This window comes from Lepidochelys kempii, chromosome 25, assembly GCF_965140285.1.
Source record: "Lepidochelys kempii isolate rLepKem1 chromosome 25, rLepKem1.hap1, whole genome shotgun sequence".
Classification (NCBI taxonomy): domain Eukaryota; kingdom Metazoa; phylum Chordata; order Testudines; family Cheloniidae; genus Lepidochelys; species Lepidochelys kempii.
Genome location: NC_136404.1, coordinates 3,867,779 through 3,881,112, shown reverse-complemented (window position 1 = coordinate 3,881,112; position 13,334 = coordinate 3,867,779). Strand labels below are relative to the sequence as shown.

At 46.0% G+C, this 13,334-nt stretch overlaps 1 protein-coding gene across 3 annotated transcripts in view; it reads left to right on the top strand.

The window, feature by feature from the left end:
- Positions 1 to 679: 679 nt before the first annotated feature.
- LONP1 (lon peptidase 1, mitochondrial) overlaps positions 680 to 13,334 on the top strand; it is a 51,497-nt gene continuing 38,842 nt past the window's right edge. For 2 of the 3 annotated variants that reach the window (XM_078850592.1, XM_073324136.2), the window contains exons 1-2: positions 849 to 1,292; positions 10,413 to 10,501. In XM_078850592.1, coding sequence (XP_078706718.1) covers positions 888 to 1,292; positions 10,413 to 10,501 — 494 coding nt within the window. In that variant the 5' untranslated portion in view covers positions 849 to 887. Of the gene's footprint in view, positions 699 to 848; positions 1,293 to 10,412; positions 10,502 to 13,334 lie in introns of those variants that run through there. The other variant, XM_073324137.1, reaches the window with a different exon arrangement.

Here is a 13,334-nt window from a genome sequence, read left to right as displayed (position 1 = left end):
TGGAACCCCCTTTCAGGTAGTTGAAAGCAGCTATCAAATCCCCCCTCATTCTTCTCTTCTGCAGGCTAAACAATCCCAGCTCCCTCAGCCTCTCCTCATAACTCATGTGTTCCAGTCCCCTAATCATTTTTGTAGCCCTTCGCTGGACTCTCTCCAATTTTTTCACATCCTTCTCATCTACCTGAAGGGGGTTCCAAAGAGGATGGCTCTAGGCTGTTCTCAGTGGTGGCAGACGACAGAACGAGGAGCAATGGTCTCAAGTTGCAGTGGGGGAGGTCTAGGTTGGATATTAGGAAACACTATTTGAATAGCAGGGTGGTGAAGCGCTGGAATGGGTTACTGAGGGGGGGGTGGAATCTCCTTCCTTAGAGGTTTTTAAGGCCCGGCTTGACAGAGCCCTGGCTGGGATGGTTTGGTTGGGGATGGCCCTGCTGTGAGCAGGGGGCTGGACTAGAACCTCCTGAGCTCCCTTCCAGCCCTGATCTCCCAAGATTCTGTGGGGCGGGGCCACCTGGTGCAGGTCCTGAAGGAGCTCGGGGGCGGGGCCAGGTGGGGCGGGTCCTGAGGGAGCTGGGGGGCGGGGCCAGGCAGTGGCCCAAGGACGTTGCGGGGGGCGGGTGACGCGGGAGTCAACGCCCACGAGGTGCCCTGATCTCTCTTCGTCAGAAGCTGGAACTGGGCGACAAGGGACGGATCAGGTGACGGGGACAGGGCCCACCGTACCACGCTACCTCCCTCCCGGCGCTTGCGCATTGGCGCCGTCACCCGAGTTGGCATTTCTGCGCACGCGCAGCGATGGGCCCTGTGGGAGACGCGTGCATTCGTCATATGTGCGCGACCGCCTGCGGGGCGGGGCTGAGGAGTGGCGCGGAGCGCACGCCGGCGGCATGGCGGCGGCCCGCTACCTGCGGCTGTGGCGCTGCTGGCGGCCGGGGCTGCCCGGGGGCCTTGCCCCGCTCGGTCCAGCGCGGCGGCGGCTGTACGCGGCCTGCTCCTCCGCCTCCCCGTGGGCGCTGTGGGCTCCGCGGGGCCCGGCCCCGTCTCCGTCTCCCCCCGCCGGCCTCAGCGTCGGGCCCCGGCGACGCCTGCGTGGCCTGGGCAGCCTGGGCGGCGGGGACGGGCTGGAGAGCGGCGGAGCCGAGGACGGCGGGGGCGGCGGTGCCGATCCCGCCGGGGCCCCCCCGGCCATGACGGCGCTGACCCCGCTGCTCATCCCCGAGCGCTTCCCCAACGTGCCGCTCATCGCCGTGACGCGCAACCCCGTCTTCCCGCGCTTCATCAAGATCCTGGAGGTAACGGGGGCCGGCCTCCGCGGGCAGCCGGCGCGCCCCCTCTGGCCGACAGCCGCCCGGCTCCCCCCATCCCTTGCGCCTGCCCGGCTCTCATGCCTGGGGTCTGGGACGCCTTCCCGTGTGCCCTGCTCACCGCCCGCTGCCCCCTTCTCCATTTCATCGCAGTGCTTGGGACCCTTTCTCCTCTCCCAGGGCTGCGCACTGCATCCTTTTTCCCGGCAGAGCCACGGACACCCCCTGGCGCTGGGTCGGCCCTAGCTCCTCTCTACCCCTTTGCCGAGTGCGTGGAGGTAAAGGGACCGTGCTGCAGGGGCACAGACCCTCCCACCTCCTTTGCACCCTGCCAGCTCTGGGGAGACAGATTGCCTGGCCCGGAAGCCTGTGACCCTGCAATGTGAGCTAAAGCTTCTGGATCCACACGGAGGGAGAGGAGCTCTCTGCTGGCCTAGAATGGGAGGATGTGGACTGGCAAAGTCATATTAAAACCCCACCCTTGCTGCATCCCAGTCATGTAGAAGATGACCATGCCTTTCTGGGAGCCCACCTATTGCAGGTTTCAGAGTGGCAGCCCTGTTAGTCTGTATTCGCAAAAAGAAAAGGAGGACTTGTGGCACCTTAGACACTAACCAATTTATTTGAGCATAAGCTTTCGTGAGCTACATGCATCCGATGAAGTGAGCTGTAGCTCACGAAAGCTCATGCTCAAATAAATTGGTTAGTCTCTAAGGTGTCCCCTGTTGCAGTTGATGCTGTGCCCTGGTCTATGCACAGATTTGGTAGAGTAACCCAGGGCTTGTCTACACTTAATTTTATAGCGCTCTAACTTGCTGGCTCAGGGGAGTGAAAAATGGCCACACTTGTGCTTCAAAGCGCAGCCGTGGGAGCACCCCTGCGACAGCACTTTGAAGTTTCCAGTATAACCATGCCCTCGGTTAGGGGTGTGATTCTTTAATGAAATAGTTATACTGGTACAACCCCTAGTATGCTTGCAGTTATACTGGGGTAATGGGTCATTTTAGGGGCCGGCATAGCTTATTTGCTGTCTCATATATAGTTAAAGCAGAAGAACTTTTGTCTGTAGACAAGCCCAAGACTGGAAGCATTAGTAGGGACAGGGAGCCAGGATTCTTGGGTTCTGTTAGCAAGTCTGTGGCAGAGCTATAATGTGGCCTTGAGTAAGTCAAAAGAAGGTTAAAGGAAGGAGAGGGGTACACTAGGGCCATGTGACTAGGCAGGGCACAAAAACAGGAGTCCAGAGAGAACTTTGCTTAGCCTCTTGGACCGAGAGGCAGAGGACTTGCATAGTTAGTTTATTTTATGTCTTCCCAGTTCCAGCTGTTCATCTTGTTTACCACTATGTAAAACCAACTTGTGGCAGTTGGAGATTGCACTGCAGCTAGATTTACCAAGTAAATTTTAGGCTGTCCTTGAATGTCAGTGCTTACGCTGACTGTAAATCTTCTTTTCATCTGTTTTTATTACCATAGTGATTGTGTCCTTGATTCAGCCTTGGGTGCACATGTTCACATGTATGTGAACATGATGTATTCCTGATGTCCTTAAAGTGGCAGTGATGAGTCTCATTTCCATAGTTTATTACTGTCATAAATATAAAGGGAAGGGTAAACACTTTAAAATCCCTCCTGGCCTGAGGAAAAACCCTTTCACCTGTAAAGGGTTAAGAAGCTATGATAACCTCGCTGGCACCTGACCAAAGTGACCAATGAGGAGATAAGATACTTTCAAAGCTTGCGGGGGAGAGACAAAGGGTTCTCTCTGTCTGTGTGATGCTTTTGCCAGGACCAGAGCAGGAATGCAGGTCAGAACTCCTGTAAAGAGTTAGTAAGCAATAAATAAGCTTAGGGGGTCTTTCGTGCAGGTCCCCACATCTGTACCCTAGAGTTCAGAGCGGGGAAGGAATCTTGACAATTACTTACTTCTATGGTTGCATCTTTTTCAGTCAAAAAACACCAAAGAAACCTCAGAGAGGAAGTGAGCTGTAGCTCATGAAAGCTTATGCTCTAATAAATTGGTTAGTCTCTAAGGTGCCACAAGTCCTCCTTTTCTTTTTGTGAATACAGACTAACACGGCTGTTACTCTGAAACCTCTCAGAGAGAGGGTGTGTCACATTTTGGGGCATGCTGACCGTGATAGTGGCCTTTCTAGTTATATGCCTGGCCATGTTCACTTTGGAATATGTCCTACTTTTTTCTACAGCTGTATGGTTTGGCACCCTTATCACACGATTTGCAGGTGTTTAACGGCACATCTAAATCTGAAACTGAATATGCTGTTTGAGTCAGGAGGGAGGATGGATGGACGGACTTTATTTTGTGGATATTAAGCATTTGGAATGTGTAAATATTGATTCTTAGCACCTGGTAGTGCTGTATTGACAGTTTTATTGATGCTAATCTTGGAGTAAAAATATCAAGAGTCAGACCAATGTAAGTTTTGATTCTTGTATGGTTATCATAATTATGTTCATAAATACTATATTAAAATGTTTGGGTTTCAAAGTTAAACACTCAAATATTAGGAAATGCCAGAATTTGGGTTTCTTGTGCAACATTCATTCTGCCCCCTTGAAAATCGGTAGGTCTGGAAGGATTTAATTTTTATTAATAAGTGTTGGTAAATGTCAAGTTCACCATACACCCACTCAAATCTATGAGAAAATAATTCCATGGATGATGATGATAGAAATTTACTAATAGAAAAAGCAATAAAATTGCTGCTTGAGAATTTACTGGTTTGACTTAAGGATATTTACTTTGTATATTCTAACACGTCATGACAGTTTGTGTTTTAATGGTTAAAAAGCTCAGTGTCTACTATCATTAAGTAATTTTCCGATTCCTGGATTGTCTGATTCGTTTGTAATTTCCCACATGTGTATATAAACATTTTAAAAAACACTTAATCCATAATTTTGTGTAGCTGTGAATATTGACATAGATACAAATAGAAAAAAAACTTAAACATAGGTTTATGAGCTGTAGCTCACGAAAGCTCATGCTCAAATAAATTTATTAGTCTCTAAGGTGCCAGAAGTCCTCCTTTTCTTTTTAAAGAACATTATCATGCCTCAAAATTATTTTAAAAAATCAAATTCTGATAAGCCTGTATATATGCATTAATGGTAGCCTTTAATTACGTGATGCTATACTAGGTTCCATACCTCATTCATTCAGTGCACTGGATGGATGGTGCTCTGGGGATGAGGCGTCTGTTAAGTATTCCTTCTGTCCTCATCTCAACATTCAGTGTGTAGCTTCAAACTATTTACTAACACAAATAGAACCCTACTCCAAAAATGTAATTATTCATTTCTTCGTTGTCTCTTCTAAGGTGCTCATCACTGTAGTAGCTGGGTGCCTTACTAATGTACAGCTGGGGAACCTGAGACAGATGCCTGAGGCCACACAATGTCAGTGATTCCCAACCGTGAGCTTATTCCTCCTGATCACATTGCCTTACTGCCAGACGCACTGAGCAGCCACAGGTCTAAACAACTTCTGTTGCAATTGTGGGTGCTCAATGCTTCTGCAAATCAGGCCTCTGGTATCAGAGGTTGGGCATCCAGAAAATGAAGAACACAATTAGTGACAACCTGTGAAAGTTTGGCTTAAGTGACTTATATACATCACATAGGAACTCTGTGGCAGGGATAAAATTGAGTTCTCTTGTGTGATATTCACCTGTTTAACTGCTGGACGATCCTTTCTCTTTGTGCAGTCCCTTGCTTTGTTCTGTATAAGCTAGGGCTGTCAGGTGATTAAAAAAAGTAATTGTGCGATTGATCACGCGACTAAACAATAATAGTATACTATTTATTTAAATATTTTTGGATGTTTCCTAAATTTTCAAATATATTGATTTTAATTACAACACAGAATACAGAGTGTACAGTGCTCACTTTATATTTTGATTACAAATAATTGCACTGTAAAAAACCAAAAAAAAGTATATTTCAGTTCACCTAATACAAGTTCTCTGTGTAATGAAAGTTGAACTTACAAATGTAGAATTATGTACAAAAAATAACTGCATTCAAAAATAATCTAAAACTTTAGAGCCTACAAGTCCACTCAGTCCTACTTCCGCCAATCGCTCAGACAAACAAGTTTGGTTACAATTTGCAGGAGAAAATGCTGCCCACGTCTTCTTTTCAGGTGACATTGTAAGTGAGATCAGGTGTTCACATGGCACTGTTATAAGCCGGCATTGCAAGATATTTTCGTGCCATGTGAGCTAAAGATTCATGTGTCCCTTCACGCTTCAACCACCATTTCAGAGGACATGTGTCCATGCTGATGATGGGTTCTGCTCAATAATGATCCAAAGGAGAGCAGACTGACGTATGTTCATTTTCATCATCTGAGTCAGATGCCACCAGCAGAAGGTTGATTTTCTTTTTTGGTGGTTTGGGTTCTGTAGTTTCCGCATCAGAGTGTTGCTTTTTTAAGACATCTGAAACCATGCTCCACAGCTCATCCCTTTCAGATTTTGGAAGGCACTTCAGATTCTTAAACCTTGGGTTGAAGGCTGTATCTCTCCTTAGAAATCTCACATTGGTACCTTCTTTGCATTTTGTCAAATCTGCTGTGAAAGTGTTCTTAAAACGAACATGTGCTGAGTCATCATCTGAGACTGCTATAACACGAAATATGTGGCAGAATGTGGGTAAAACAGAACAGGAGACATGCAGTTCTTCCCAAAGGAGTTCAGTCACAAATTTAATTAATGCATTATTTTTTTTAACGAGCATCATCTGCATGGAAGCACGTCTTCTGGAATGGTGGCTGAAGCATGAAGGGGCATACAAAAGTTTAGCATATCTGGCACGTAAATACCTTGTGAAGCCAGCTACAACAGTGCCAAGTGAATGCCTGTTCTCACGTTCACGTGACATTCTAAATAAGAACTAGTCAGCAGTATCTCCTGTAAATATAAACAAACTTGTTTGGCTTAGCGATTGGCTGAACAAGAAGTAGGACTGAGTGGACGTGTAGGCTCTAAAGTTTTACATTAAGTGCAGTAATGTAACAAAAAAATCTACATTTGTAAATTACACTTTCATGATAGAGATTGCACTACAGTACTTGTATGAGGTGAATTGAAAAATATTTTCTTGTGTACAATGCAAATATTTGTAATAAAAAATATAAAGTGAGCACTGTACACTTTGTATTCTGTGTTGTAATAGAAATCAATATATTTGAAAATGTAGAAAAAATAGAAAAATATTTAATACATTTCAATTGGTATTTTATTGTTTAACAGTGTGATTGATCAAGATAAATTTTTTTTAATCGTGTGAGTTAAAGCTGATTAATCAACAGCCCTAGTATAAACCTTTCAGCTTCTAGAGCAAATGAGACTGAGATCCTGCAAACAGCCTCAGTCATTACACAGAGTTGATGTAATTCCCAAGGCATGTTCCATCTTTTCACTGAATGAGGCTGGGGGGGTCTTGTGCAAAAAAAAAAAAAAAAAAAGGTATAACTAAGGCTACGATTTAGACATGGGTATTTTTAATAAGTCATGGACAGGTCACAGGCAATAAATAAAAAATCATGGTCCATGACTTGTACTATAAATACCAGCTGGAGGGGTGGAGCTGCCGTTCCTGGGAGGGTCTGGGGGGAGCACTGCTGCTCGGGTGGTGGGGGGAAGCCACCGCCCCTGGCAGGGGTGCGCCACCACTGCTCTGGAGGAAAACCCCGGGGGAGAGCCGCTGATTGGGGGCACTTTGGAGGGGCAGGGCCAGGGCCAGCAACATCAGGGGCCGCTGAGCTGCCGCTGATCCGGCCACCCCCAGGACTGTTGCCAGGGGCTGCCAAGCTGTGGCTGCTCCTGCTGCAGAAGTCTTAGAAAGTCACAGAATCCGTGAATTCTGCAACCTCTGTGACAGACATGGAGCCCTAATCATAACTGGTAGAAGAAGCCTATTTACGTTGCAAATTCCAGTACTTAAAAGTTAAAAAAATGCCAATATTTAGGTTGCCTGTGCAACATTCTTTCTGCCTGCTTCTGCTCGGCTTCAGTCCATGCAGTCCATTTAAAAGTGTCTGGTCTGGATATGGCCCTGTTAGCCGACGGCCAAGGATGTTTGGTGAGGTGCCAGCTATGCCCGTTTATACCATCCGTGACTTTAACCGCTAGGACGCACTGTCCCTTCGCGGCGGGCAGCCCGGGCTAGGCTGACGGATGCCCCAAGGTCCTAACCATCCGTGACTTTAACTGCTAGAGCTCAGAGCTCCTTCGCAGCAGGCAGCCAGGATTGACAGACAGGTGCCCCAAGAGTTTGCCCCGTGGAGGCGGCACAACTCAACACTAGGCTCTTAGTACTCTCACCTAATGGCCAGGCTTTAGAGCCAAAATGGCTGAGGTTCTTTAATTGTGTTGGCTGCTTTACAGTAAACCAGAGAAAACAAGTCAGGCTTATGCACAAATGGTTACCAAAATTTATTAAGCTAGATTCTAATCATGTGGTTACAAAATTGCTAGTGCCTACTTATTTAAATGTAGAGATGTTACACACACAAACAAGTTACAAAACTGAAGCCACAATCCCAAAGAAAGAAAACAAAGTATAGAGCTCTATTTCAAAATATGTGTACACTAAAGATAGGAGATCAGGTGTGGGTGCTTCTTACCCTCCTTGCATCTCTCGATTCCAGCGGTGCCAAGCCAGGATCGGTCACTCAATTCCGCGGAAAGACGAATAAGGGACAAGGCTTAGCTGCAGAAGCCTTGGGAGGCTGTCACTTATCTGACCAGCAGATAGATAGTGAAAAGCACTCAAAAATCATGGTGCTGTAGGTCCCCTACTTATACCTCTGTACTCCTTTATTCTCTTTCTCCTTTCTTATGCCAAATTGAGGCTGGTCTGTCTGGGTGATGCCAGCTTTCGCAAGAGTAGTTTACACTTGCAAGGGAGAGAAACAATAAGTTTCGACTACTGGACATTTCTTTTATCAGGGTAAATATTTTCCCACCTAGGATGTTGGTGTGTGTGCATCACGCTATTTAGTAGGGGCTAAGAGCCATGTCTGTCACAGGGCCTCTGCCCGCTGTGAGCTTAATCGTAGTATCTGTTCCCAGAGGCACATTGTAGCAGCACACCTGTGCTTTTCACAGCTTCAAAGGCTGTGCTGGAATATATGTTAAGTGCCCTGTTCCGGCTTCCTCCTGTGTTTCCAGCAATGCTGGTCTGGGGAGGGCTGGCTGTCTGGCTACAGGCCCATGGGCTGCCTATTGACTACACCTGCTGTAAACTGTAGGTTTTCCATTCTGAACAGATTTGGAGTGGAATAGCTTGGAGAGTGATTGAAGCTGATTCCCTTTCCCTGACTATATTTCACTTCAACAGCTCAATGTCATTTACAGGCAAGGATGGGATTTTGGCCTTGATCTTTTTGAAACTCAAGCTCTCTGAAGGCTGGTTTTTATTTTTCTTGTTGGTTTTGTAATCCTGTAGTCCCACAGACTTCCTACACTGGCATCGATAGCAGGACAGAATACGAAGTGTTGATTAACAGAAATAGCAGTATCAAGGCAAAACAGGGACTGCATTAGATCAACCAAGAGTTTATTGCTCATTGTAGAATTTGCACAACACTTCAATTTCAGGAGCACTATAATGAGAGAGTTGTGATGACTGGTTTTTCAGTAGCACTTGTTCTGCAGCGAATGTTAAAAACTGACTGTTGTATAGAGAAGGCAAACAGAAGTTACACACTTTTGCATGCGCTGTTTTAATTTTTGGAGCGCGCTCATGGCTCTTGTTTTGGTCGTGGAGCCATTAAGGAATGGAATAGGAGAATTTGCTTGGAGCAGTATGCCTTGCACATCTAGGGGGAAGAGGATTGGAAGGAGAGGAAGTTTCTTTGCCTTTTTCAAGATGTAGTAAGACAAAAGCTGTGAAGTGAAATTTTTTAAAAAAAAGATTTTGTTCATGTATCATAATAACCTGCCTAGGGAAACTTTAATGTTTACTAATCTTAAATATTTATATTCCTTTTAATAATTTCTCATACTTCCTTAGTATCTTTACCTAGCTTGAATCTGAATTAACACATACACTGAGAAATTCCCTCCCTTGCTGGAGTTCTCAATATTCATCAGTACTCACTGTGCCCAATGTCCGTCTAGAAAGGGCAGATACATTCCAAATAGCCAAGAGAACAAATTTGCCTTAAAGATGTCTGTTCCATTCTCTATAGGTTCTTGTACTGTGCTCATCAGTGTAGTGTTTGAGCACCATTCAGTAATGGATTAAGGAATGTAAATAACATGTCACGTGTTTCTCATCTTCTTCCCAGACGGACAAGTCCGTGCAGGGAGTACATTGATTTTAAAATTTGTATGTGTATATGTTGCTATATATTTGTTAGAGAAGGCAGGTCAAAGAAGTGCACTGGGAGAGGTTTGTGATGCCCAATAGTTCCTGAGGGAGTTTGTTCCACAGCCTTGGACTGGGCCCCAAGAAAGCTTAGTGTGTTACTTTGCACTTACCATTACTGAATTTCATCTGCCATTGTGTTGCCCAGTCATCTAGTTTAGTTAAGTGTTTCTGATGTTCTAACTTGAACAAATTGACACAAATTTTGCCGCCTTGCTGCTCATTCCATTTTCTGAGTTTTAAATAAATGTTAAACAAGCCTGGACCTCGTATGGAGCTATGTAGTACTCACTGTTAATCTTTAGCCATGGGGAAAATTGACCACTTATTCCTACTCTTGATTTCATGTTTTACAGGAAACCAGAACCCATGTTGTAACCATGTTTTAGTTTAGAAGCTCCCAAGGTTCTCCAACATGCTTTTCTTGCTTGTGTAGGGTGTCAGTACAGGCAAGAAAAGCTAGTGTATCACAGTGTTACCCAACAGCCATGCTTCACAGCTGTGTATGTGACTGATGGGTCAGAAAGAACTCGAGTGGCTTGCTGAAGGTCTCAGGATGTCTGTACCAGAGTTGGGAAGGTAGCCCAGATTAGATTTCCTAATTCAGTCCTGGTCTGTAACCACAAGCCCATCCTTCCTGTGTGACAGGAGCTGAAAGCTTCTGCGAAGCCTGCTCTGAATTTTTACTTAAAACTCATTGCTATCCTAGGTGAAAAATAAGAAGCTGGTGGAGCTGCTGAGGAGAAAAGTTCGCCTTGCCCAGCCTTATGCTGGTGTCTTTTTGAAGAAAGATGACAAGTAAGTGATATCTCTTGCTGTATATAAATACTAATGAGGTTGCATGATTGTGCTGGGAGTGCACTAGGAAAGCTGAGTCCATTAATTGTCTCAGTGGTGACTATGGTGGAAGATGTAGCATAGTGGTAAAAAGGGCTGAACCCTGTCTGTTACCCTTTGTTACCACTGTGCTACATCTTCCACCATTGCTACTGCTGGTAGAGAATTATGGGTCTTGGCTTTCTTTCTGTAGAAAAGTCCTTAACTGTTGGTCAACGGTAAGTAAAAGGTTCTATGTACTCATTAGAACTTTGAGTGGAGACCACATACTAGTTGTTTTGTTCACACCATTATGTATCAGACTCTAGGGACAAGGAGTTTAAGGAGTCACTGTTGCCTCAGTTTGTTGCTCCTTCACCTCCTTTTCCAGACTGGATATCTCAGACAAAGACTCTGAATGTCATACGCTGTGTCTGCACTGGTGACTGGACAGGGTTCTGTGTGCATGGTTGTGCCAGAACCCCCTCCCTTCCACATCTAAACCAAAGAAACACTGGTTTTGAGGTGTGCATGGAGCAAGAACTGCACTGTATGTAAGGGAGCAGTATGACTGCTCAGAGCTCAAGTATGAAACTGCAGAAAAACCTGAGTCTCTGGATTAAATTTAGAAGTGTGAGCAACAAGGGTGATGTCGTGGTGGGAGTCTGCTATAGATCACCGGACCAGGGGGATGAGGTGGATGAGGCTTTCTTCCGGCAACCCACAGAAGTTACTAGATTGCAGGCCCTGGGTCTCATGGGAGACTTCAGTAACCCTGATATGTGCTGGGAGAGCAATACAGTGGTGCACAGACAATCCAGGAAGTTTTTGAAAAGTGTAGGGGACAGTTTCCTGATGCAAGTGCTGGAGGAACCAACTAGGGGCAGAGCTCTTCTTGACCTGCTGCTCACAAACTGGGAAGAATAAGTAGGGAAAGCAAAAGTGGATGGGAACCTGGGAGGCAGTGACCATGAGATGGTCGAGTTCAGGATCCTGACACAGGGAAGAAAGGAGAGCAGCAGAATACGGACCCTGGACTTCAGAAAAGCAGACTTTGACTCCCTCAGGGAACTGATGGGCAGGATCCCCTGGGAGAATAACATGAGGTGGAAAGGAGTCCAGGAGAGCTGGCTGTATTTTAAAGAATCCTTATTGAGGTTACAGGGACAAACCATCCCGATGTGTAGAAAGAATAGTAAATAAGCCAAGCTGGTCGCCTGCCATAACAGTGAAATCCTGGCTGATCTTAAACACAAAAACGAAGTTTACAAGAAGTGGAAGATTGGACAAATGACCAGGGAAGAGTATAAAAATGTTGCTCAGGCATGCAGGAGTGAAATCAGGAAGGCCAAATAACACCTGGAGTTTTAGCTAGCAAGAGATGTGAAGAGTAACAAGAAGGGTTTCTTCAGGTATGTTAGCAACAAGAAGAAAGTCAAGGAAAGTGTGTGCCCCTAACTGAATGAGGGAGGCAACCTAGTGACAGAGGATGTGGAAAAAGTGAAAGTACTCAATGCTTTTTTTGCCTCTATCTTCACGAACAAGGTCAGCTCCCAGACTACTGCACTGGGCAGCACGGCATGGGGAGGAGGTGACCAGCCCTCTATGGAGAAAGAAGTGGTTCAGGACTATTTAGAAAAGCTGGATGAGCACAAGTCCATGGGGCCGGATATGCTGCATCCGAGAGTGCTAAAGGAGTTGACGGATGTGATTGCAGAGTCGTTGGCCATTATCTTTGAAAACTCATGGCGATCGGGGGAAGTCCTGGCTCCATGTCTAGTTGGCAGCCGGTATCTAGCGGAGTGCCCCAAGGGTCGGTCCTGGGGCCGGTTTTGTTCAATATCTTCATTAATGATCTGGAGGATGGTGTGGATTGCACCCTCAGCAAGTTTGCGGATGACACTAAACTGGGAGGAGAGGTGGATATGCTGGAGGGTAGGGATAGGATATAGAGGGACCTAGACAAATTGGAGGATTGGGCCAAAAGAAATCTGATGAGGTTCAACAAGGACAAGTGCAGAGTCCTGCACTTAACACGGAAGAATCCCATGCACTGCTACAGACTAGGGACCGAATGGCTCGGCAGCAGTTCTGCAGAAAAGGACCTAGGGGTTACAGTGGACGAGAAGCTGGATATGAGTCAACAGTGTGCCTTTGTTGCCAAGAAGGCCAATGGCATTTTGGGATGTATAGGTAGGGGCATTGCCAGCAGATCGAAGGACGTGATCGTTCCCCTCTATTCGACATTGGAGAGGCCTCATCTGGAGTACTGTGTCCAGTTTTGGGCCCCACACTACAAGAAGGATGTGGAAAAATTGGAAAGAGGCCAGCGGAGGGCAACAAAAATGATTAGGGGACTGGAACACATGAGTTATGAGGAGAGGCTGAGGGAACTGGGATTGTTTAGTCTGCGGAAGAGAAGAATGAGGGGGGATTTGATAGCTGCTTTCAACTACCTGAAAGGGGGTTCCGAAGAGGATGGATCTAGACTGTTCTTAGTGGTAGCTGATGACAGAACAAGGAGTAATGGTCTCAAGTTGCAGTGGGGGAGGTTTAGGCTGGATATTAGGAAAAACTTTTTCACTACGAGGGTGGCGAAACACTAGAATGCGTTATCTAGGGAGGTGGTAGAATCTCCTTCCTTAGATATTTTTAAGGTCAGGCTTGACAAAGCCCTGGCTGGGATGATTTAGTTGGGGATTGTTCCTGCTTTGAGCAGGGGGTTGGACTAGATGACCTCCTGAGGTCCCTTCCAACCCTGATATTGTATGATTCTAAGAACATTAGCACGATGAGCATGAACACGCCATGTAAT